This window comes from Gouania willdenowi, chromosome 6, assembly GCF_900634775.1.
Source record: "Gouania willdenowi chromosome 6, fGouWil2.1, whole genome shotgun sequence".
NCBI classification, from domain to species: Eukaryota; Metazoa; Chordata; class Actinopteri; order Blenniiformes; family Gobiesocidae; genus Gouania; species Gouania willdenowi.
In genome coordinates, this window is record NC_041049.1 from 32,869,012 (window position 1) to 32,894,228 (window position 25,217).

At 39.6% G+C, this 25,217-nt stretch overlaps 1 protein-coding gene across 2 annotated transcripts in view; it reads right to left on the minus strand.

The window, feature by feature from the left end:
• Positions 1–25,217, minus strand: part of shisal1b (shisa like 1b) — an 81,453-nt gene that overhangs the window by 14,249 nt on the left and 41,987 nt on the right. The window contains exons 2-4 of one of the 2 annotated variants that reach the window (XM_028451517.1): positions 22,367–22,537; positions 16,453–16,666; positions 6,379–6,681 (exon numbers count right to left, since the gene is read on the minus strand). In XM_028451517.1, the coding sequence (XP_028307318.1) occupies positions 6,379–6,681; positions 16,453–16,666; positions 22,367–22,433 (584 nt within the window). In that variant the 5' untranslated portion in view covers positions 22,434–22,537. Of the gene's footprint in view, positions 1–6,374; positions 6,682–16,452; positions 16,667–22,366; positions 22,538–25,217 lie in introns of those variants that run through there. The other variant, XM_028451516.1, reaches the window with a different exon arrangement.

Below are 25,217 nucleotides of genomic sequence, written 5' to 3' on the forward strand. Positions count from 1 at the left end.
TGATGTGCTACTACAGTTTACTACTGAGTGATTTATGGTTATACTGTGTTGTGGTCACACTCATCAAAGCATAGAATGACTACGCTTGTCCACTGTGTAATGCGTAGACATTCTATCCATACTCCCCTCAGGGCATAGAAATTCTACATGTCATTTGCTCAGTGTTTTCTATGGGGCATATGTCAGGTCACATGGCCACCTGTCAGCTCGGTTTCAGGAAGGAACAACATGGCGGACATTCGTTCAATTTATACTGGACATTGCTTTATATGAAGAGAAACTTTCATAGTATCCATTCAGTTTATGTATACAATCCGTAGTTTGTTCGTTTAGAGATGTACATGCTTCCTGCTTTATTCTGTTGCTAAGGCCGCTTAGAACGTACCGGAAGTGATGTTGAATTACAGACCCTTGGTTAGTGAAGCCATGAGAGCAGGAACCAGCGGGCGTGGTCAATCAAATGTTTCACTGTGTTTTCCAACCGCTGACCTCCAAGCTGGGCAGGGAGGACTCGTATCAACGCACACCTGATGAGAAAAAGCCTCTCCCTGATTTACAGTCGCATCGAGTTGTGCTTCAGGCTGATAGGAGCAGGTCGATGGCTGCCCTTCGTGGTCATTTGTCCTTCCAGTTAAAGTGCAGCAGCAGCAAGTGGTTTGAATTTAGCCGTCTCTTTGTTTTATGTGTGGATATATTATTAAGGATCAGTGACGTACCAATGTGGCTTCAGCCAAAGATCTTTTTCCCCCCGAAGACGACACACACTCTTGTCTGCATGTGCAGTCCAGCCTGTTATTTACTTAAAGTATGAGCTCCGTAGATCTGTCTTATGGCTGTACATTACTGTACTTTATTGTTCATGTTGAAGATGCAGACATATTTTAAATAGGATGGTCCCAACAACAAGTACTGATTTATTTATCTTAATAGGTAAGACGCAGTATAAAGAAATAGCATCTCCAAAGTATTAAAACATGCACGAGATTTTGTGTCCTTTATTTGAGATCTTAGTTAATCTGCACCAAGAACGGAGACGTGACAGTGAAAAAAGGTTTCTTTGTATAACAGTTTTCACATTCTGCAAGAGAAAATGAATGAAAATGAATTTAGCTTAGAGCATTTGTCCCTGTTTTTAAAAACTGTAAGTGGTTACCCCAATCATGTATTTTTCTCATGATAAATGCTGTCCTGTTTACAAAAAGAGAGGCATGCATTTTGAGAATAATGATGCTTGCGGGTAAGTTCATCTTAGCAGCATCCACATCTTAGTGTGCTGTTATTTTCAGCTCTAGGTGTAATTCCTTTTAAAGACACACTGACATGTTTCCAGTCAAGGTCAACAAGAGGCACTGGTGGATTAATGTGTCCAATCACACTGAACAGACTTCCTGCCTAATGAGTAGGCTTTGCTGGACATGTTCAGTGTTCGTTAACTACATTTACATCAGCAGAGGGTCCCTGAGCAGCTTACCTGCTCCTCCATCTAGGCCCTCACAGTCCAAACTGCTTCTCTGAACCATTTGTCAAAACTCTGCACACATTAAATTATCATGACCCCAGAGAGATACCTGACTGAGCCATGGCCAGACAGAGGGCGAGAGACTCAGGAGTAGATGAAAGATTGACTCCATGAAAACTGATGCTCTGCTCCAATTCGTAGAGCTCCATTGTCACAACCTGAACAATGTCTGGTAGAAGATGAAGAAAAGTTCCTTGTCCTTTTTTATCTCATAATTAATCATGTCTTGTGTTTATTAAAATCCTCCTTATGCACGTTGTGCAGCACAGAGTTACATCAGAGCCCTGGGATTCTCATAGGTGATTAAAGCATACAGTGATGGGATGAAGGCACAGATTGCTCCTGGTTTCCAGAGTTTCTCATCTGTTCAGGCTGAATATGAGCCAAGAGCTCGTATTCTGGAACTCCAACCTTCATTCCTCACCCAGAATTTGGCGCTTGAGGCGAGAAATGAGCCGTCCAGGTTTTTTTTTTAGTTTGTCCTAATGAGCTGGTCAGAAAATACTCCAAACCCCAAAGTTTAATGGTAAGAATCAGTATTACAGCAAAAACAAAAAAAAGAAAGAAAAAAAGAATAGAATAGGAAAATACATATCCACACAAAGTTTTAGCAGCTCTTCTCAGTTGCATTTGGGACTCAAGGACTAGCAACTACACTATGACTGCTGGTCCCTTTGTCCTGCTCTAGTGGGTGCTTATATCAGGCAGCAGAATATGTTGTCTCAAAGTTCTGAATAATGGACTCGTGTTGTGTTTTGAGCTAGGGAATACAGACAAGGTTCAAAGGGATGAAGGGATAAAAAAAAAAGCAAAAAACTATGTCAAAACAATGTGTTCATATGCATGTGTGATTATCCTGTCTTTGAATGGTGAAAACAGTGTCGCTAACTATATTCCCAAGTGAAAATCACAGTAACACAGTTTTGGACAAACTGTGAAATTGGACAGTTTCACATTATACAGCAGGCAAAGATGCTGAAAGATGTGCAAAGTTCTGCTTGTTTAGATTGTGTAACATGTTTGTTTAAATCAAAACTGATTTTGCTCTTAAGTCAATTTAACTGATAGTGTACACCAGCTACTTTTCCCTGCCTAAGTTAATATTTTACACGTACTGGTTTAATAAATTGCATTGCGTCTTCTGCATGAATTAATTTGCATTTCCCCCTCAAATTTTTTTTGCTCCCCTATAAGATCCACCTACATTACATATTCATCAGAGGGAAACTAAATGGATTGTGGGCACATCGTCAAGTGCAGAATACACACTCCTGATTCCCTGGGGTTTGTACCCCTTATCAGCACGTTTTAATAGCGGAAACCTCTGGTGAATCTGCCCCTGAATGTATTAATGAATAAATGTATGTATTTATTTGATATTTGTATGTTGTGTATATTACATATCAATCCATACAGCTCCTATACCTTATGTGATTTTCTGCTGTAGTCAGTCAGGGTCATTGTAGTCTGCTGGTGCCTTTTTCCTGGTCACATAAGGCGAATACACACTGACTGGAAGACAAGTCCATCACATGGACAAAACATTGAGATAAATTCTCATTTACTCTCACAAAGAGTTTCTGCTATTACACTTATTACTTCAATTATCACCACCACTATGTGACTTTAAGCAAGAACTTTAACCCCAGAACTTGCTTGTTTGAAAATTCACGATGGGGTGGATTCACTAAAGGTTTAGGGGTATTAAAACGTGTGCAAACGTCACTCCACACGCTAATAAGGGGTACAAACCTCAGGGACTCAGGACTGTGCATGTTGAGTGCATCTCAATGCACCCACAATCCATTTAGCGTGTTTGCCTCTAAAGAATATGTAATGTAGGCAAATCTTATAGGGGCGCAAAAATACTATACTGTCTATACGCGCAGCTATAAGTGTCGCAATGTTAGTGAATTCCCCACAGCAGGTGAGTAAACAGCGCCATCAAAAGATTTAGGGACGCTCTTGGTTCACTACCAATGTGTTATGTCACATGTAATGTTTTTGAATAGTGGGCGGATGCCCATCTCACAGAGTACTCTGACCCATCCCATCGAAGCCCTGGCTGCGCCTAGAATTTCCATTCATAAAAGTTGTGAATAGAATCGGTGACATAGGGCAGCCCTGGTGGAGTCCAACCTTCACTGAAAACTAGTCCGTCTTACTGCCGGCAATGCAGACCAAGCTCTGACAGCGGTCGTACAGGAAATGGATGGCCCAGATCAGTGGGTACAATACCCCATACTAATGGAAAACCCCATCGAGAAATCCCTGAGGGACACGGCCAAATGCTTTCTCCAAGTCCACAAAGCACATGTGGTTTGGTTGGGCCAAATCTCATGCCTCCTCAAGGACCCTGCAGATCCAGATAGCAAAAGACATTAATTCAACATTGGATTTTTGTCAGATTGGTTATTTTTGGTTGAGGTTGAAAAAGCTATGTTGATTCAATATTTAATTACAGTTACTATTTCAACAATTGAAAAACTGTTGTTGAATTAATTTAGTATAGATGTTGCGTTTTCAATGTTGAATTTCCCTATGTTGATTTGACATGGTTTCAATGTAGGGTGCTGATATTATTATTAAAAAATATTATTATTACTATTACTTAAATGGCCTAGAAGGCCTGGAAAGGACACAGACAAACGGACAACAGATTATGAAACTTTGACTCACTAGGTGACTGACATGAATTTGACGTCTGTAGCCCTCCCAGAAGTCAAGGTCAAAGTTCATAAGGTTGAACTTTGATAAATGATACATTTTGCAAATATTGCATATATTATACTCAAATTAGAGTGTCATTATATTATTATTATTATTTATATTGTGCATCACATTATAGTCATTAGGAGTTGTATACTTAATCCATATTTGATTAGATATGGTTCATGTCAACAAAACACTAAATATGCATTGGAAATAGTTAATATTCTATAGTAGTTCCAGAGTTGTAGTATGGCTTTAAGTGATATATCAACTTAATATTGACTATGATTATTATATTTAGATATACCATGCATTTGATCCATATTCCAGAATCAGAAAAAAGTTGTGATTTGTCTTATATGTCCAGATTATGCTATGAGGTGATAATTGAAACACACTCTACAAAAACAGGATGTTGCTATATGCTAATAAATTATATGTCCCCATATTGGAGTCATATTTTACCAAATATGGGATATCATTACATTTGATCAGAAATGTTCTGTATTTTACAGAGAATCCAGTGACATATCTAATATAAATTCTGGGATTGGCCCTTTTTGCGATGACCGGATTCTGTCAATTGTCATGACCTATCAACATTAAGTAAATATCTCAACCAAAACAGGCCTGATAGCAAAATTTGTAATGAATATGTTTGACAAAAGGAAACGATATAAGCTACAAATAATGCAATTATTCCACTATATTCTATTGTGTGTCATATTCATACTTTATATATGACGAGGAGATGTATACTTCATCCATAATTGATGGTTCATTTCAACAAAACCATACATATGCATTGGAAATTGTCAGTATTTTCAAGCAGTTCCAGATATGGTTTCAAGGATTATGCAATAGATATGACACATCCAGAAATTCCATCCTAATCAGTATTCTACAAAATATTGTGATTAGATATGGCCTAATAGAACACATATATGATAAAATCAAAATATTTTTCACATCATTTTACACTGAAAGAAAGGGAGATGGGAGGTTGGTCATAATGTGAATATAAATTATGCTGTTCCGTAATTTAAAATTTTACTTCTTCTCAAAACATGACATAATCTAGAAGCACTGGTATAAATTGTTGTGATGCGCAATCTGCAAGTTTTTTTCATCACCGCATTATATCCTCCTCCAATTTTGACTGTGAGAAGAACTTTTACAGAGAAGAAGCAGCACCCATATTCACTGCTTGTCTGGGGTGAATTTTACAAGTTACGGTCCTTGTAAATTCTGATCCGCTTAGAAACAGTAGGTGGCGGTAATGAACTTTTTAGTTTGCCAACTGCCATAAAACCTCATTGAAGAAGAAGTAAAAGAAGAAAATGTAATCCAGTAGGTGGTGGTATGCACATAATAAGAAATGGTTGCAACCTGCTGTTAAACTCGAAGAAGAAGAAGAAGAAGAAGAAGAAGAAGAAGAAGAAGAAGAAGAAGAAGAAGAAGAAGAAGAAGAAGAAGAAGAAGAAGAAGAAGAAGAAGAAACGATGATTTTGATGAGGTCTGTCCATAATTACAATGTAGACTTAAAGGCCATGTCAAGTTGAACGCTAGTTTGCCCAGTAGTTTGCTTGCCTCGTTGTTCATGACTAAAAAGAAATGCTAGCGTGATTACTAATTATAGCTAAGCTGCCAATTGGTGCATAGCATGATTTTATCATGGTGGGGAAAATATTAGGTTGTATAATGAGAAGGGCAAAGATTAAATATATAGAAATATATATATATATCGTTGCGCCAAAGATGCCATTTTCCCCGTGGCTATTGCCCCAGGCTGTGTGTCCCGCACTCACTTCACATGGGCAGAGGAGCAGCAGGTCCATAGTTCCTCAGTCTGGACGGAAACTGTATTGCTCCTCCTTGATTGTGTTTTTGAACACTTCAGAAGTCTAAACAGTCAATTTAAGTTGCAGAATATATTAAAAGTAATTTGTTTACAACTTCTAACCATTTATCCACCCGTTTAATGGGGAAATATGGTAGAAATACATAATATTTTCCCCCCAAAAAAGTAGGTGAGGGTATAATCTGTTTGATAGAATTATTTCACTTAATTCTGGTATTTTCTTTTGTTATCAATGATTAAGGAAAACTGAAAGCCTTACAGGTCCCATGTGACAATGATGACTCACCATGCGGTGGATGTGTTGTAGGGCAACAGCGTTGGGCTGTGACTCTCTCCTCGGAGACTGTGTCGAGGTTGGTACAGGCTGGAGACCATGGACTGGGGCTGAGCCTGGGCTTCGCTCTCCTCAGGCATGGCCTGGTGCCACTGACTCCGAGCCTTCTTCAGCCAGCGACCTCCAAGGCCCCATTTCTCCAGATAGATCCGACACAGCTCGTAGTTTATCGCTGAATAGTAGAGGAAGTCCAGAGCCAGCAGAACCATGACGAAGAAGCCATAAATCCACACACCAACCAGGGCTGTGTAGTTACTGCAGCAGAAACAGAACGTGAGTGTAAGCGCTGATGATCAATGATCTCCAAATATGAAATACAACAAGCTGGGATGACACAATATTTATCAAACAAACCTGGTTCACTAAATGTTCACTGGATTTATACAGGAAATAGACAGATCTACTTGAGACACTTTTGCACTACAACAAGGTATATAATATCCATTTTATTTTAGTGTGTAAAAGTCACACACCTCCCAATAAAAAGAAGGAAAGTCCTCACCCTGTTTTTCACGACACAGCGCAGCTTTATTCTAAGGGTTCCATACGTTGGTAAACAACATGAATTTCTGTCAGGACATTGTTTTTCTTGAGCCATTGTTCAGAGCATCAAACCAAAACTGATGATGGCTGTAGGAAACACTGATCTTATGCTTTGTAGGACACAGTCATTTTTTTTTGTTTGCATCAGGTAACCTGGCAGATTTTTTGTTGATCAACAAAGGTTCAGTTATTCATCCAGAACAGTAACAGCACACATCCAAACAGATAAAGGGACTGTGTTTCTGATTCTCTTTGCTAGTTTGTCACAATTTCAGGAAGCTTTTGTAAATTGTTGCTTTTTATAGGTACAACTTCATTATAATTTGATTAGATCTGATAAATTCATGCAACACATTACAAATATTCTGTGGTAGTCATAAAACTGGAGGCAGATTTGCTTTCAAAAAATGATATTTTTATTCACATGGTGCTGCCTTTTTCTGCCCTTTGTTTAATTTATTCAAGTGTGTGCATGTTCCTAACGTTGAGGCTGGTTGGCTCTATAATCCATCATGCTTGTGACCGAGTCCAGGGCACTGCGGAGTTTTTTTCGTATGACATGGAGCACTTATATGTGGAGACCTCAAACTCAGAGAAGCTGGTGTGAGTGTTTCTGTGGATGTGGTGTCAGTGTCAGGGCAGAAGCCAAATGATGTCAACAAGCATGATGCAATCATAGAAGGAGCTGTTTGCATCGCATTCGAAGAACTGTTCAAATAGAAACCTTCCGACTCTGCGTTCCTCTCGTTATTTATGCTGAGGGCACTCTGGTTATGCTTTCTAATGAACATTTGCATTACCAATGTTAATACAGCTTACAAGACATTTTTAGATACTTACAAAACTCTATGTCAGGAACTGCCCAATTAAAAAGTATAGCTACAGGATAGGAATCCAGAAAAGCCTTGGATGAATTCAAAATGTTTGTAAAAAGAAGGATCTCTACAGATTATTTCTGAAACATAGATCAAAAGAGACAGAGCTAATATATATATGAAATATGATAATAAAAGTATGTAAGAGTGATTATTATAGCTACTACATATTAGATAAAAATGAAACCAATATTAAAGGAATTCAGAGCATACTGAAGAGTATCATCAGTAACAAACACATGGAACGTATACCCAGACTATTTTGAGCATGCTGGAACAAACATAAATTAAATAGTTGTCATTCAAATCTGTTTTTTGTGAAAATGGATTCTAAATTGGCTGAGGAAGCAAAAAATAATGTAACAGCATCATTGGATATGGTATCTGGACTGTTAGGGAACAGTGCACAAAAACAATTTAATTGAGATTAGGGCTGAAACAAGTCCTTGAGCTATTCGGGTAATTTGATTACAAAATGCATTGAGGCAAAACTTTCTGACTCGATGCCTCGTGTAAGCCACTTCCGCTTTTCATGACGACACGTCCGTGCACAGCACGGAATATAAAATGGAGACAGAGACCGACTGAGGTGAGCGACGGGGAGAGCAAAGAAAACCATTGAAAGTGTGGGAAATGCCTGTACTGCAAGACAGATTTTGCTTTTCATAACAGCATTTCTTCAATGCTGCCGCAACCGAGCCGAAAGCATCTGCTGTATGCATCGAGCCTGCCGAGCAGACCAAACAGCTAGGTCCACTGTTAGTATTACGTTCACACTAATGTATTTAATTTACATCAGTGATTGCTAGTGTAGATTACGACATGTAAATTACATACACGTAGCTGAATAATGGCTGATTAATAGGGGAAATAGTTGTAGCCATATGACAGACACACACAGACACGTTGTCAGATCTGGTCATTGTCTGTTATTTATTTGTTGAGGTATATTATATTGTGTTTATTCATTTTAATTGTATTGCAGAGAGTAGGGTCATCAGTTGTAGATCACACCATATCATATACATTAGCCATTAATTTAGGCCTGGTAATCAATGAATTAATAACAAATAATTGTACTCTACTACTACTTTTTTTCCCAGTAAATCTCAGAGTGGTACTTAGAACAGCTTCGTACAGTGAATTCCATCATGTTCATCTGCTCATTCTGCTGAGTTCACAGACAACATTCTGAAAATGATGCTTTCAATTCAATTAAAATCCTCTTTTCTTTCTTTAAAGAAGCAGCTACCAGTGCAGTTATGTTAAGCCTGCCAATAAAAATGTTTATCTTAAGAGGAATTCAATTGGTTGTTCATTTAAATGACTTCTATTATTTGTATTTCTATTAAAAAATTGTATCCGATTACTTGATTAATAGCCAGAATAATCGATAGAATACTTGACTATTAAAATAATTGTTAGCTGCAGCCCTAATGGAGATTATCAACAGCTGGTGTAACAAAACTTCTACAGATGGAGATGGTTTAGATATGTCTTTGGTGAACCTCACTATGGGAGGTATAATTGAGCCACTATAAAAAATTAAGGTCACGGGGGTCTGCTGGTGCCTATCTCCAGCTCTCATTTGGCGTTAGGCAGGGGTACACCCTGGACAGGGCGCCAGTCCATCGCAGGGTGACACACAGACAATAACTCACATTCACTCCTACAATTTAGAGACTCCAATCAACCTAACAGTCTATCTATCTATACATCTATCCATCCATCCGCTCAGTTGTGAATTATTTACAGTGTGTCTTCTAGTATTTGCTCATTTTATTTGCTCAAAAGTTGCATTGCAAGTGTTTTTCCAGGTCTTTCATTCATAATTTATGTTGTGTGGCTTTTGTAAGTGGAAGAGAAACAGTTTTTCTTTCAAACCACAATACAGTTTTTCTCAGTTGCTTTGGTGCTTTTTTTGACATCAGTATTTACATTTGCACAACAGTTAATGCATTTCTCAAAGCAATGTACAAACTGCAAGACCTTGCGGAAAACCTGCAGATGGGGATGGTTTAGATACTGTATGTTTTTGGTAAAACTCACTATAGGAGGAATAACTGAGCCACAACCTCATATTTTTAATCTCTTCTTCCAACTGGGAGTGTTTCCTGAAAAAATGAAGGTTGCAAAACTTTTCCCTTATTTAGATCTGGAGATAAACATATTTTTACAAACTATAGACCAGTGTCCATGTCACATTTCTCAAAATAACTTTCTAAAAACTATTTATAGAAAATAGTTGGATAATTTTGTGGGAAAATATAGCATACTAATAGATAGTCAGTATGGTTTTAGAATAGCTAGATCTCCTTGTATGGCATTATTGGAGCTTGTTGAAAAAGTTCCCACCAGTCTTGCTAAAAAAACAAAAACACACACCTTAGGTGTGTTTATTGTCTTAAATAATTAATTTGATACTATTAATCATGAAATCCTTATTCATAAGATGGAAAGATACGGAGTAAGAGGAGTGGCTTAAGTGCAATATTAGTGATATGATGCCGTTTATACGAATGGGTCCCCACAGATCTAAATGCCTGAGCATTACCTGTGGTGTCACACAGAGGTCTGTGCTGGGACCCAAATTATTTATTCTGTACATAAATGACATTTGTACTGTATTGAACAAACTGAAATGTATTATTTTTGCGGTTGATATAAATATTTTATGTTCCGGGGAGAACCTGCAGCAGCTAACAAAAGTGGTCAATGAAGAGTTACAGAAATGCTGGTTTAATTGACTGTCGATTTAATTCAGTAAGACTAAAGTTAGACACTGAATTTGAATCTAAAACAGGGACTTGTATTTAAATCTGGATTGGTTTAGTTTCTATGTTTTTTTTTTTTTTTTTGTCGTAGTGCTTTTAAATGACTAGTTATGAAAAATATATACTATGATGTATTCACAAAAGAAAGAAAAGTAAACAAGCACTTAACGTTTGAAACTTTAATTAAGAAGCAAAAAAAATTAATTAAAGGTAGGGTAGGTAATTTTCTCCCGATACATTTTTTAAATTTTTGGTTGAACATGTCTTCATGGCCTGACAGAAATATAGACCGTCTGTGCTCTGAAAAAGGAACAACGAAAATCCGTCATTTTTAGCAGCTGTAAACATGTAGAAACTTTGACCAATCATGTCTCCCTGAATCCCTGCTCGTTCTTGACCCCTCGTGTGCACTAGCCCACAGTCAAAGCACGTCACTGGTGACAGAGTTAAAACTGAGTTTTTGGTCACGTTTTTTAACATATATGATAAAATTTAGTGTTTACTTACCGCTGAATGAGACGAGACGATGGGGGATAAAGGCGGAGCCCTCGCAGGATGCTTCATTCAAAATCATGCTAGCTTTCAAAAAATACCTACCCTGCCTTCAAAGGAAAGGTACATTTTAGCCTGGATTGGTAAATGGTAACTATATTACCTAGCGCCTAATACTACAAATGTTGTCTCAAAGCAAATTAGTATATTCACACACATATAAAGATATTTCACATGCAAGGTGCTACTTTCGCGGCATGCAGCATTGTGTGTGCCGCTAATTACTGCGCTTGTTCATGGTCTGTCCAAACATCTGTCCAAACATCGCAACACTCACTGAATGTGGTTGAAAGAGAAACAACAAAAGGTAACGTTGACCATTATACAAGGCTACTTCCACCATTAAAAAGTACCTTTGCAGACATTTCTGTATGAAGAGAGAAAAATGAAGCTGAAATACTGGGGAGCACATGGATAGTGTTTAATATGTGTTCAATTAGGGTAACTTAGATTTTTTTATTAACCTGGAAATTATTGAAATAAATAAGTTTATAATAGTTATAAATGTTATAAAGTTAATATCTGGCATTGGAGCCAGACAAAAAGGAACAACACTAACATGGTTTGAAAGAAAAAAAAACAAAACTGTTTTACTTCCACTTACAAAAGCCACACAGCACAAACAATGAATGAAAGAGCTCGAAAAACACTTGATGTTGACGAGAGAGAGAGGGAGAGAGAGAGAGAGAGAGAGAGAGAGAGAGAGAGAGCTCTCTTGAGCTCCTATTAATTTTTGTAAAAAAAAAAAAAACACTTCCAAAGTGGAATATTGCAAAAACCCTAAAATTACACCATCTTGAAATTTTCTCAAAACCAAAAACTATAAGGATTATTTTCTATTTTGCAAATTTTTTGGACACATTTACCTGGGGAATACTCTAAACCAAGGACTCACAAAGGAACTGACCCAAGGACTATCTTTCCACTGGGAATACAGAACTACCTGGAAACCAAGAACCTAAGTGAGTACTGCTGGCTTTGTGTCACTGCTTCACAACTGAGTAATACCCAAACTATATTCAATTATCAACAACAAATACACATTGAACAGAACTGTTTTAAAGCTGAGACAAAGACTGGGAGACAGAGTTTAGTGAATGCAACTGCGACCTCTGGTCGCCCAGAGGTATCGAGAAGGGGGGTAGAATCACCCACTAATATAATGGAGCCTGAGCACCACAATGACCCTACCCCCACACAGAAGCCACCAAAATGAAATTCCTAGTTAAATGCACAAATGACTTATCAAGTAAGAAATTCAAAGAAGATCTCCTAAAAAGCAGCCCAGGAACTACTTTTGCTGGCTGTACAAAAAGTGGAAGCATATCAAACTTCACAATGACCATCCCCAGGTATGGCATGCTGCCTTTAAAGAGCACTACCCCTCCATCCTAAATGGTGGTTTCAGCGGAGGGTGGACACTGAGAATAAACCCAGATGACGAACCGATCATTATACATTTTCATAAGGAGGGAACTGTGATGATCCAGGGTAACCTCAGTCCAATTGAAGAAGACTTCTCCAGAATTAGAGAGAGGGCACAGGAGAAGAAGACACACTCCCCCACCACAGACCAAGCATATACTCTGTTGTCTGCCAATAACAGCCCTGAACAACCTGAAGACGAATCCGGCACCACAAAGTCCAACCTGCTCCTTGAGCTGAGAGACAAATTTACACAGCTAGAGGTCAGGCAAGTGGAGATGGAGCACATGATCACCATGCTCCAATCTGGACAGACAGAGAACAAAAACACCTCCATACCCAGAGCCATGGACACAGACAGAGAGAGAGGCATGTCTGATCTCTGGGCTGAGATAAAAAAGCTAAAAGAAAGAGAGGAATGCTCAAAACAAGAGATGCAACAACTCTGGGCCCAAGTAAAACAACTCAAAATCAACGAGGAGACATCAAAACAGGAGAACAAGCGACTCAGAGAAGAACTGCAGAGGCTCCAAGGTAAAGTCAAGAGGCAGACCAGCGAAGAACCTGAGAGAAAGCAAGCTACGGCTGCAACAAGACCTAGACGACCTAGAGACCGAGCAACACAACAACACCACGATATGAAGACACAAACCCAGCAGCCTCCTTCTCCAACAAGCAACACTACCTCACCCACAGGAAACAACTCAACACAAAATCCACAAATCATCCTCCTCATAGACTTCAATGGGAGATATGTTGAAGAGAATAAACTGTTTCCAAATCACAGAGCCTTAAAACTCAAATGCTGGAACACAAAACATGCCATTGAGCTGCTGACAGAAGATCACCTAGGGTACCCCAGCCACATCATCATCCACACCGGTACTGACAACCTGAGAACACAGGGAGAGGAAGTGCCAAAAATCTATAAAGAGAGTGACGGAGAAAGTTTATTTTACCTTCCCATACACAAAGGTAGTTATCTCTACCGTGTTGCCCAGAAGTGACTTCCACCCTGCCCTCATCCACAGGATAAATGCACAAATCTCCAGGGAATGTACTCTGAAGCCAAATGTCTACCTGGCAACCCACCCCACCCTGGACCCGCACAGTGCTTGACCAAGTGCACATCTGCAAGACAGCATTCCCAACATTTGCAAAGGCACTAATGGACGTCACACTCAACCGCAGGCCAAGCACATCCCACAGGAGGCCAATACCCATGAGGACCTGCTCCACCAAGAGGTTATCCTGCAGCAGACAGAAGACCGCTCATAACGAAAGGCCATCCCGCTGCATCCAGAGGAACCCTTTCAACCACAGGACATCTCCTGACACCTCTGGCCAGGCCCACCCCCCTTCTGCCTACCCCACACCACACATATGTACAGGCTGTCGGCAGCACCAGCCCCAATCTTTCACCTGGCAGATCCCCACGCCATGACCTGAGCATACACCAGATGCTGAGTGAGCTCTACACAATCATGGTCAAGGCCTAAAACCCCTGAAAAAACTGCGCAATAAAATTAGAAGACATCTTTTACAATGTCATTATGGAATTTACAATGTCTTAGGTCAAATGCCTTTGGCTTTAAAAGTAAGAACCCAGACTTAAATCACTAACAGATTTAATCGTCCTACAGTCAAACTGGCTTCCCTGCAAACTACAGAGAGCTTGTAGTACCATCCACCAAGCTAACAGGGATAAAGCAGAGAAAATATACTTATATGGTTTGAATCTGAGCTGACCCACTCCATCAAACTAACCAAGGCAGGAACCTTTTATATTTGGCTTAAAATAAACAAGGACCTCACCTCCACTGAGAAAAATATCTTCTTATGTGCCTCATACATTCCCCCAACTGAATCACCATACAGTATTTCAAAGACGACATGTTCTCCATCCTAATAACCACTTCCAGGCTTCGGGACACATTGGAGTCTGTGGAGACCTTAATGCCAGGACAGGACAGGAACCGCACACCATCAGCACCCAAGGGGACAAACATCTACCTGGAGGCTGACACATTTTCTCCCCAACATGCCTCCCCAGACACAGCGACGACAGATCAACCAACAAACACGGCTCACAACTTATTCAACTCTGCCGCTCGCTGGGCCTCTACATATTCAACGGTCGAGTAAGAGGGGACTCGTATGGTAAATATACCTTCAGCTCACCTTAGGGCGACAGCACAGTAGATTATTTCATCACTGACATGTGCCTAATGTCGGTAAGAGTACACAGTCAGCAGACTAAGGGTGCTTTCAACCATGTAGTCCGGTGGACTTGGTGCGGTTCAGGCGGTGAATCTGGAACATTGTTGCATTTTAAATTGGTCTCGTCTGCTTTCACACATTGTATTTGCCAAGCCCACCAAAACTTTCTGAACAACGTCACGCAGGCAAAACGGTTGGTTGCCGATTGGACATAATACTTCAGCCTCCATAGACCTCTGTCAGAAAAATGCATTTTTCAAAAGAAATCCTCAAACAATTCCCTAGAAACATGATTAACAATAATTAAAAAAGACCCATAAACACAATGAGTATGGAAATGTTTGTGACCTGTATGTCTGTGTGTTGATGCAGAACGGATCAAGGAGCGCTGTGTGTTTATGTACGTGTGTACTTGTTGCCGTGACGACAGTTTGTGTGTGCCACTGCCCTGTCACTGACAGTGCACCGCCACGTCCAATATTTATGGAATCAGAACAGTATCATAATGAATGAACTCTTGCAGGGTTTTTCACGAATGCACATGTTTTGTTTCGCAGTTGTATTTCAGATTCACAAATGCACACAATCTGTTTCCCAAATACATAATTTATGCAAACTTGTCATTTAAATTTTGAAATGCACATACTCTACTTCACAAATATTATTTTGAGGCACACTTGTAATATAAATCCACAGATAATGCAAATTGCTGAATGTGCATTTAAAAACTGCTTCTGTGGTGTGAAACCTCTGTGCATTTGTGAGAGAAATGTGTGCGATGAATTTTGAGACTGCCCTGATGTCGCGGGTCAACAAACGTCACCATTGGCTGATAAAAGTTATTGACAGATTCATCAGCCAATCAGGTGTGTTTGCTTTCAACCAATCATGTGGCTTCTTACATTTTTCCCACACTCTTGTTTGAACACTGTGTATGCGCACACATATCAGTAGCTCTGCAATTGGTTTGAGTGTGTTATTGTTTTGCACAAATGTAGCTATTTTAAACCATTTAATCTTTTCACGTGTACTACATGGTTCTCACACTTGCTTTGGCAATGTAAACCTGTTTTCTTATGCCAATAAAGTTGTTTTTAATTGAATTGAATTGATAGATAGATAAATAGATAGATAGATATATCTATCTATCTTTATGTATGCATTTGTTTAAGCAATGGACTGGATATCTATGCATAATGTACCTCTCCTTGTACAGTAATGCTCTTGTTTTGTGTAATCAGTTGACCCTGAACAGGAACTGCAAACAGAAAGGTCAAAGCCATAAATTGCCTTCTGGCTGAGAGCTTCTCTAACCACCAAGTCTTCCCGTCATATGGATCAGAATAAATGAAAGGCCACCAAAGGACATAAGGATTTTCATCAAAGCCCAGGCTTCCAGCTGTGGTTTGGACATCCACAATTAGTTAATTTAGTTGGTCTAGTTGAATGTTTATTTGGCAGAGACAAAGCACAGTTATTACAATTGCACCAAAGTTAAATTATTTGCATCTACAGCCCCATACAGAGACTCATACAGCAGTAGAGGATGTTAAGCTCACTGAATGGCTCTAATGTTTCAAATAACACCTTAGAGTCAGACTTTATGAGGAAAACAAGTTGGAAAGACGAGCACTCACTTGTGTGCGTAACCATCCGAGGTGGAGGTAAGGTTGACCTGCATGACCACCTGGAACTCAGTGTCGTTGCAGCAATACTTGAAGGCCGTGTTGTTGTGGTGGCAGCAGAACATGTAGGTCTTGTTGTCAGAGAGCCGAGGGCAGTGAAAGCCAAAGTGGTAACGTCCTTTGTGGTCGGAGTAGGGTTCACACACTCGGTAATGAGCTGAGAGAGCTGCAGTGTGAGGACACACACAGACAAAATCAAATGCAGACCAAGGCCTTTGATACAGAATCAATGTACCACCATCCTCCACCTACATAATATCTCACCACTATGTGCTAACTTCCATGTGGGACTGGTCACTGAGAAAGACAATAGATAAACCATCTGCAATACAAGTAATGCCATGTCCTTAAAAGTACCACGATAGGCTATTTAAATAGGCCGGAAAGTGCATCATGTGAAACTCGGATACCCATGAATGACCACATAAACATCTGCGTTCTTACCACACAGAGGGCTTGTAACATTGTGTGGTGCAGTATGCATGCATCACCATCAGCCTGCAGTGTCAAAGCAAAACTTCCCCTCTCAGCTGATGTTTACAGATTTAAAATTACATTGAAACAATCACAAATCTAGCAACATAAATAAAATGATTCGATACAAACCGATTAAGTTTGCAGGGATCATTAAACTTTCCTCAGAATTTCAGCTAATTCCTAAAATAATTTTAAAAGACATTTCAATTCAACATTCCCACAACTTTAGATCTTTTAGCTTGCAGAAAGGTGAACATATAAAGATATTCTGGCAGATGCAGCAGCACAGAAGTCTATGCATTCTGTAACCGCATTCAGGACCATAGTTTCCATTAAGGACACTGAGGTCCAGACCTCGCTTTTTTTTTATAAGGAGTATGTAAAAAAAAAAATAATAATTTAAACAATGCGGGTTATCTGAGTAGTTCCACCAGGTTACAACGGGAGGCGCTGCAACTGCAGAATGCAGGCAAACTACAAAACTAAACTGAATGTCCACAAAGGAAATGAAGTGTGGAGGTGAAATAAATCAGAGGTAACTAGTAGAGTTGACACTCTGCTGAAACGAGTACCCGGTACAGATAAAGCATTTTTGTTGAGTCCGAGTATTATACGAGTAATACGAGTGTGCTTGGATTGAATGAAAATCCTCATTGGAAACAGCGCTCCTACACATATACAGATGTGTTGCTGTCTGAACGTGTCCTGCAGTAGCTCAGCTCTGCGTGCTTCACCGACAGCTCTGTCTCTGCTCAGTCACTCAGGTTTGCGGGTCTTTTCCGTTAACGTTTAGGGTTTCTTCAGCTTCAGGTTTGTTTTTACTTTGGTTTTTACTTATCAATCACTAGAGTTCTGGTAAACGTGGGTTCGTTCAGATGTGGTGCTTGGTACAGCGCGTTATGCCTCTGCCTCTCGGTGGTTTTGTTTTTTATTTTTATTTTTTTAACTGTTAGCAACTTCACTGCGTGTCTGACACTTTCTTGCTGTATTTCATTAAAAAAATAGTATTGGTATGAATATCACAAATTAATTAAGCTACACACACACATCCCTCATCTATGTGCTCACAGATATTATTGTAAGTGATTTCAGAGTATGTACAGTATGTCCCCTATCATAACATGGTGGTAGTTGATGTGTTGACTCATGAAAACTGTTTTGCATGCGGTGTGTTTCACTTGCCATATGTTTGGAATATTTCTCAACAAACTGTAGTTTACTTGAAGTTGATCTCCACTCTCAGTGATAGTCACTGTGTTGGGATTAGTGTGCTGTTTGGTCGTTGGAAGTGTCTCATGTTTCTGTGTTACCCCATTTGTGCTAACAACAATTGCTTTATTTTCAATAAAGTAACAGACTACATAATTAAGCAAAGACTGACATATGCCTTTGTCTTCAGTACACAATTAATCAGATAATAATCAAGAAAATGAAAAATAATCAAGAAACAGCATTCTTCATCTGTAGTCTTTAACTTGGACACATCTGGACCATCAGTGGCCATGTCTCTAGTAAGTTGGTGGACTTCAGCACCAGAAAGCTTGAACATGTTATTTTTGATGCTCTACAACAGTAGTAGTTTACATGCAGTGGCTATGCCATGCTTTTATCTCCAGCAGACTGGACTATTGTAATGGTCTTCTGACAGGAATCCCCCAAAAGAGCATCAAACAGCTACAGCTGGTTCAGAACGCTGCAGCTCGGGTCTTAACCAGAACAAAGAGGTCAGAACACATTACTCCAGTTTTAAAGTCTTTACACTGGCTCCCAGTCAGCCTCAGAATAGACTTTAAAGTTCTGCTGCTGGTGTATAAATCTGTGAATGGGTTTGGTCCAGAATACATCAGTGACATGATAGTCAGGTATGAACCCAGCAGGTCTTTCAGATCTATGGACACAGGTCAGATAGTGGAGACCAGAGCTCACAGTAAACATGGTGATGCTGCTTTTAGTTGTTATGCTGCATAGAAGTGGAACAAACTGCCAGCAGAGCTGAAGTCAGCATCACATGTGAACATTTTTAAATCAAAGTTAAAGGCACTTTTTTTCTCGACTGCATATGATTGAGAGAGATTTTTTTTGTCATGTTGTTGATGTAATGATGATTTTACTGATGATTTTAATTGATTTTTACTGATTTTAAATGTTCTTATTGATTTTAAACAATTGAATGTTTTATCATGTAAAGCACATTGAGTTGCCTTGAGTATGAAATGCGCTATACAAATAAATTTGCCTTGCCTTGCCTTGCCTATATATACTGTATATTCCTAAATGTTCATTTTTGTCTACTTAGCAACTAATGTGCAGGAGGGTAATGTGTGGTGGACCTCAGTATTTCTAAAACTACTCAGCTCCTCTGTCGTATCACTTCTGGTCAAGAGTTATTGTCACTGTTGCTCACTCCCCAGGAAAGTCGCTATTTTCTGTCCCAAAAGTTGCTAGAGTGATGATGCCATTGCCTAATTTCAGTATTTGACCACTTGTATGTAGACCACTTAATCACTGCTGTAGCAGAGAGGAATCATGTTGTGGGAGTGTGGATGTTGTAGAGCTCAACATTCTATTTCTAGCATCAATTTAGGTTAATTGAGTTCATATTAGCCCCCTTACTTTTCTACAAAGGTTAGCGATTCTTTGTTTAAACTGTTTTAATCCACCTGGTGTTTTCTATGCCTTATAAACTCATGCATCAGAGGAAAACACTTCTGTGCAGTGTGTCAATTGTGTCTAGCAGCGATCAGACCGTAAACACAACTACCTGCTGGATTTATTAGGACTTGCCCAGCTGTTCTTCTTTTAGAACCTGTTTCAAAAAGGCTTCTCGATTACTTTGACTTTCAAAACCCTGTAAAAGACACTTTGATGGACTCCTGTGTTGCATTGCATTATACTTTTAGATTAATAATTCAAAATGTATAGTAAAGAATAATTTTTGCAATATAGTGTTGTAATGTCAAATAATAATCAAAATCATTCGGTGTTCCTCTCAATGGTTATTTTTGTAAATTACTGTTTGGGTAAATGTAGTGCAGGCTGGACATCTTCACGATCTACTGTGTTAGGGGGGTTGTAATTGTAAATAATTAGAGAGTAATATTATTACTATTACAATTACTATTATTATTATTATTATTACAGTTATTACATAATTATTCAATATTTGTATAATATTAGGGCAAAGCAAATTTATTTGTATAGCGTATAGGTCCTGAATTTCTAAAAGTTGCTGAAATGAGCTCTGCAGAGAACAGGCTGTTTCTGTGCCTGCACCCTTAAATGCTATTGATCCCCGTCTGTCGACGCCTCCTTCTGTAGTTGTGACAGAATATAGGCTCTGATGTTGGTTTATACACTACTGCTATCTCACCGCTGGACACACCACACTTCACCTCGGGGATGAACGCCCCCCTCTCAGATGTCTCTTATCACCGCTCAGAGGAGGTCGGCCTATGAAAATGACTCCTTTCGTTACGTAACGACAGGAGTTGAATCTGAACAGCGCCGTTTTACCAGTGGGTGGGCTGCAGAGACCATGCAGGAATTACTTGTTTTCCTAATTTTGGGAGTTGGCAGGCTCAGGTGAGGACCAGTTTATAGATGTAGAGACCAGAAAAAAAATTTTTTCATAATATGGGACCTTTAAAGAGCTGACTTTAGCTCTGCTGGCAGTTTGTTCCACTTCTTTGGATTAAAATACAAAAATAATATCTTAACAGTAACTCTTAAAAGCTGAGTTTGATTAAAATATATATATTTTTAAATACAATGAAAAAATATATTTTGAAAATGCAAAGCACAGCTGCTCACTTCATCAAAGAAAGACCCACAAGAAAAAGCACATGTATTGGTGCGAGTCAGTAGAACACAGAGAGTTTCAGTGTTTGTAGCTCACTTTGTTATTTAGAAAAACTTCAATAACTTCCACACACAAAGGTTGTCTGAAGATGTTGCTAATAAATGTACCTGGTTGGGTCGGTGTGAGTGGGTGTGTGAGCGCCTTTAGGGCTGGGGGAGGGTCTTCTTCTACTGATTATTAGAGTTTGTAAATAAACAGACTGGTGCGCTAGCGCCCCCTTAAACTGAGGTCAAAAGCTTAATTGTTAGATTTCATTTTTAGTATATGTGACCGTGCTGCTTCTCATTAATTTATTGCTGATCGTGCATTTTGTCGACACAAGATGCCTCCTCGATTAACTAGTTGATTGCAATCAATGTATTGTGCACCTTTGGCTTAAGGTAAGGCCTTGTGCAACGAAATATGATGATTCACTTTGAGTACATTTATTTTGTGGTTTGAATTTGATGCTCTGGTTTGTCACGTTTGAATCCCGAGCTTGTAGTTTGAAAAAGACATGTCACTGATCTTCATGATAGCTGATTCTTCACTTAGAATTCATATCCCTGGAGAAAACGTTGCAGTTAGAAAAAAATCAACTCACTTCATGGAAAAATGTACTATATTTTTAAATGCATTATTTTTTGTGCTTTGTTTTCTCACCTGGCAGCAACTGCCACCAACACTTTTTTATATAAGATGTACTAACTCCTGCTGTCGAATGAGCTGCACCTTGGACAGGTGGAGGGGCTGAGCTAGGTTTCGTGGGGGTCTATGGGTGCCTCTGCTTTGGCGCACTGCACTGCTCGAGTTGTCCATGGTCTTTGGAGCTGGGCGGGCTAGGCTCTCGGTTCTTTGGGCTCGCTTGTTTGTGGTAAGTGGGTTGAGGGCCTGCCTCTGTATGTCCTGGCGGCTGTGTGATCTCTGGTGGGCAGCTTTGACTTCCTTGGCTCCCACCGGGGGGCCACCTGCCTTGATGATCTTGTGGTTCCTGGGTGCTACATTGACTTCCAATCACTGCTTATTCATGCACGCCTGTTGTGAACACAGAGGCATGCTGGGGCTTTGAGACAGATCTCGTTGTGACATAACTTAGAAATGTTTGCTAACGACATATAGCTTTGTCACACTTAAGCACACATCTACACTTTCATTTTTATTTTATCTACACAGTATCTGAGCATTAGGATATTTACCCTAATTACTGTGAGAACATATCATTACACTGGCACAGCAGATTTCACTCACATAAATTCTAAAATTATGTACAAATTGTACCTTTAAGTAAAAACAAAACATGTATAACTCCATAGGGGCAACCATTGGATAAAGTGTAATACAAAATATCCATATGTTCAGGTTACTTCACTAATTTTGCCCGGGTATGCTTTTGGACAACTGTTTGAATGCAACTTTACAATTAAAATGTCTCATTTTCTTTTAATACTTTTAACTCAGGGTAGATATTCATGTCATCTTGAGGTCAACTGCTACCACCTAACCTAAACTAGAACTTTGGCAGAGAAAAAACTGCTAGTGTTGCTAACTGACCTGCAGTGGACAGTAGGAGAAAGACGACTGTTAGGACATTGAAGGACTGATGGCTGGTGATAGTCATCTTCTTGTCCTCATGTAGGAGGGAGTGGGGGAGGGGGATTGGCTTCTCCTCTGGCTGGGTTTACTGATGGCTCGTCTCACATGACTGCCAGGCTGTTGGGAACCCTGGTGGAGGGAAGAAGGACAGCAAGAGGAGAAATTAATGCGAGGATCCTAAACTGTAGTCCTCAAGGGCTACAGCCTTGCATGTTTTAGAATTTAGATACAACACACCTGATCGTGAGTAAAGGCTCCTTTTGAGGCTTTCTATGGCGCTGCAATAAGATATGCCTTTAGATTTAATCAATCATGATCATATACACTAACACAATCCCTATTGAGTGTGGATGTGGAGCTCACAATGTGTTCAAATGTACAGGAATTCAAAACAAAACGAGGATTTCTTTTGAGAAACAGTAATGTTGAGTGAGTTTAAAACTCATAATGCTTGCAGAGCTCTTCCGTTTAATTCAAAGTTGTTGCTGTTCTCTTATTTACATACATGTTAATGTATGTAAGAACACATATAATATGTAGAATAAAATTTGTGATGTGTCAGCAGGTAGAGAGAAGCTAGAACAAGGACTAGTGCCCTGAAACGGGCCCAGACGTGCACACATGCACCAACAATAGGACATGGAATGCAGGAAGAGCTACGCTGTGAGTTTTACTTTATAAAGACTTCTTGAGCACAGCGTTGTACACATTTGTGAGAATACAGAAGTGGTTTGAGTGTTAGCAGGCAGAGGCAATGAGGGAGAAAGGGGTTTAGGGAACTCAACTGTCAGGTTTGATTAGTTCAGTTGTGGTGACTAAACTAATCAAGACTCTGTCTTTAATTTGCAGAAAGTGGCTGAAAACAAGACTTGTGCTCTGGAAACCAGCAAGAAAATTGTCTGTCTGCTCAACATAGACAACGGATGTGAGCAGTGGGTTGGATATTGGCCTACGGATTGCATTAAACTAACTTGGTTCTAAGGAACCTTACCTGGTCATCAGACTCATCAGACAATTTCACTGGAGCGCACAAGGATCTCTGTTTGTACAGTACCAGTGGATTATGCAACACAACATTCTGAAGTAGTTTGCACTCCATCTCTGCAAAGAGTTTGGCTAAGGCACTTTTTCTAGTCCTCTCACGTTTTGGAATTCAAAAAGAAAATGTTACTGACCAAGGTACCAGGTTAATGTCATGCTCACTTAAAGAACTGTTCAGATGATTGGATATCAAATCTGTTCAGATGTCTACCACCAACAGACTGACAGTCTTTTGAAGCACCTGAATAAGACTCTGACAGGCATGATCCATAAGTTCATTCATGACAATGAATAAAATGGGAATACATGTCCCAACCCTCTGCTATTCACAAGGTCCCACATTTTAACAAGGGAGGGGCTTCACAAATATACCACCTTAACCTCCTACAATTATGGCGTGAACCTTTTGTCTTGCAAACAGATGCATTGGAGAGAGGCATGGGGGCTGTTTTGACTGAAGAGGTACAGGGGATCGACTGCTAGTCATTTACAACAGTCAAAAACTGTCCAAAAGGGAGGCCAGGCCCCACCCTATGTCCAGCAGTGGTGGTATGTGGTGTGTATTAGCAGACATAATCAGGCTGCATTGATGTCAGCAGTGGCCTGGTTATTGCTCTTCCAAGTGAAATAAATGATTTGTATTTGTATCCCAAAGGAGACAGATATTATGATAATACTAACATCTTTCTGCCTGTGTCTGTCAGGAAAATAACCTGGTCAGTAGACCCGTTGCATTGGAATATGAATAAAAAAACTACTGACTGCTGCCAGCGTAGTTATGTTGAAGGAACTCCTGAGGTTTCAGTATTTGAAATTCATGTTATTAAATTGGTAAAATAATATTCTGGGTCAATGTAAACACTTACTGTTGAAGTGATGGGCTGAAGTAAGGAATTACTTTTTCAGACTTTGTTTCAGATATTCAGAATAGGCCTTATTCTGCCATGCACGTAAGTCAGAAAAGCCGCACAACCGCGTAGATTCTGGCTGTGTGATATTCTCCCCCTCCACTTAAGTCTGATACTGCGCGTCTTCATCCCAGATACAGACTCTGGGTGTAGCTGCCCTGAAATGTTGCCTTGCGTGTTCTCCCATGGACTTAAGCACTTTTGCTCCTATGGTCTCTGAACCTGGAATATGTCCAGCGCCCCCGGGAAGGTAAAACACTATATTGCACTTGAAGTTTAGTTACAGTTGCAATTTACGCCACACTGTTTCCTTGCTTATTTAATGGACAATATATAAACCTGCAACATTTCCCTTCTCTCATCACAGTAACATTGATCGATCTGAAATGACCACAAATAGTTTAATATTAATTATCAAGCAGCCAGTTATGTGATCGCTTCAATAGGAGGAAACATTCATTGAGATGAGAACCTGTGGGGAGGGTAGCACAAGTACGACAAAGGATTGACCATCAGAATTTCTGATATATTCACCATTTGCAAATGTACAGAGTTAAAGTTGGGATAATGTATTACATTTAAATAAACACATAACATTTTATCTGCACTGTTTACAAGGTCGGCCTTGGTCACATTAGACATTCAACATTTAAATTTAAAACTACTCATTATGTAGGAAGCTAATGGATAACATCTTGTGTCTCCTCGGTAATAAAGCAGGGCGCTCTGCGATCAAAAGTCCACCTCACATTATTTACTTCAAACCTACAGCGCTGCATGCTCATCATAGTCGCTGCTCAACAACATGCAGGTTTTTGAGTTTACACAGCATTGATGACAGATATAGACAGAGCAAAGAG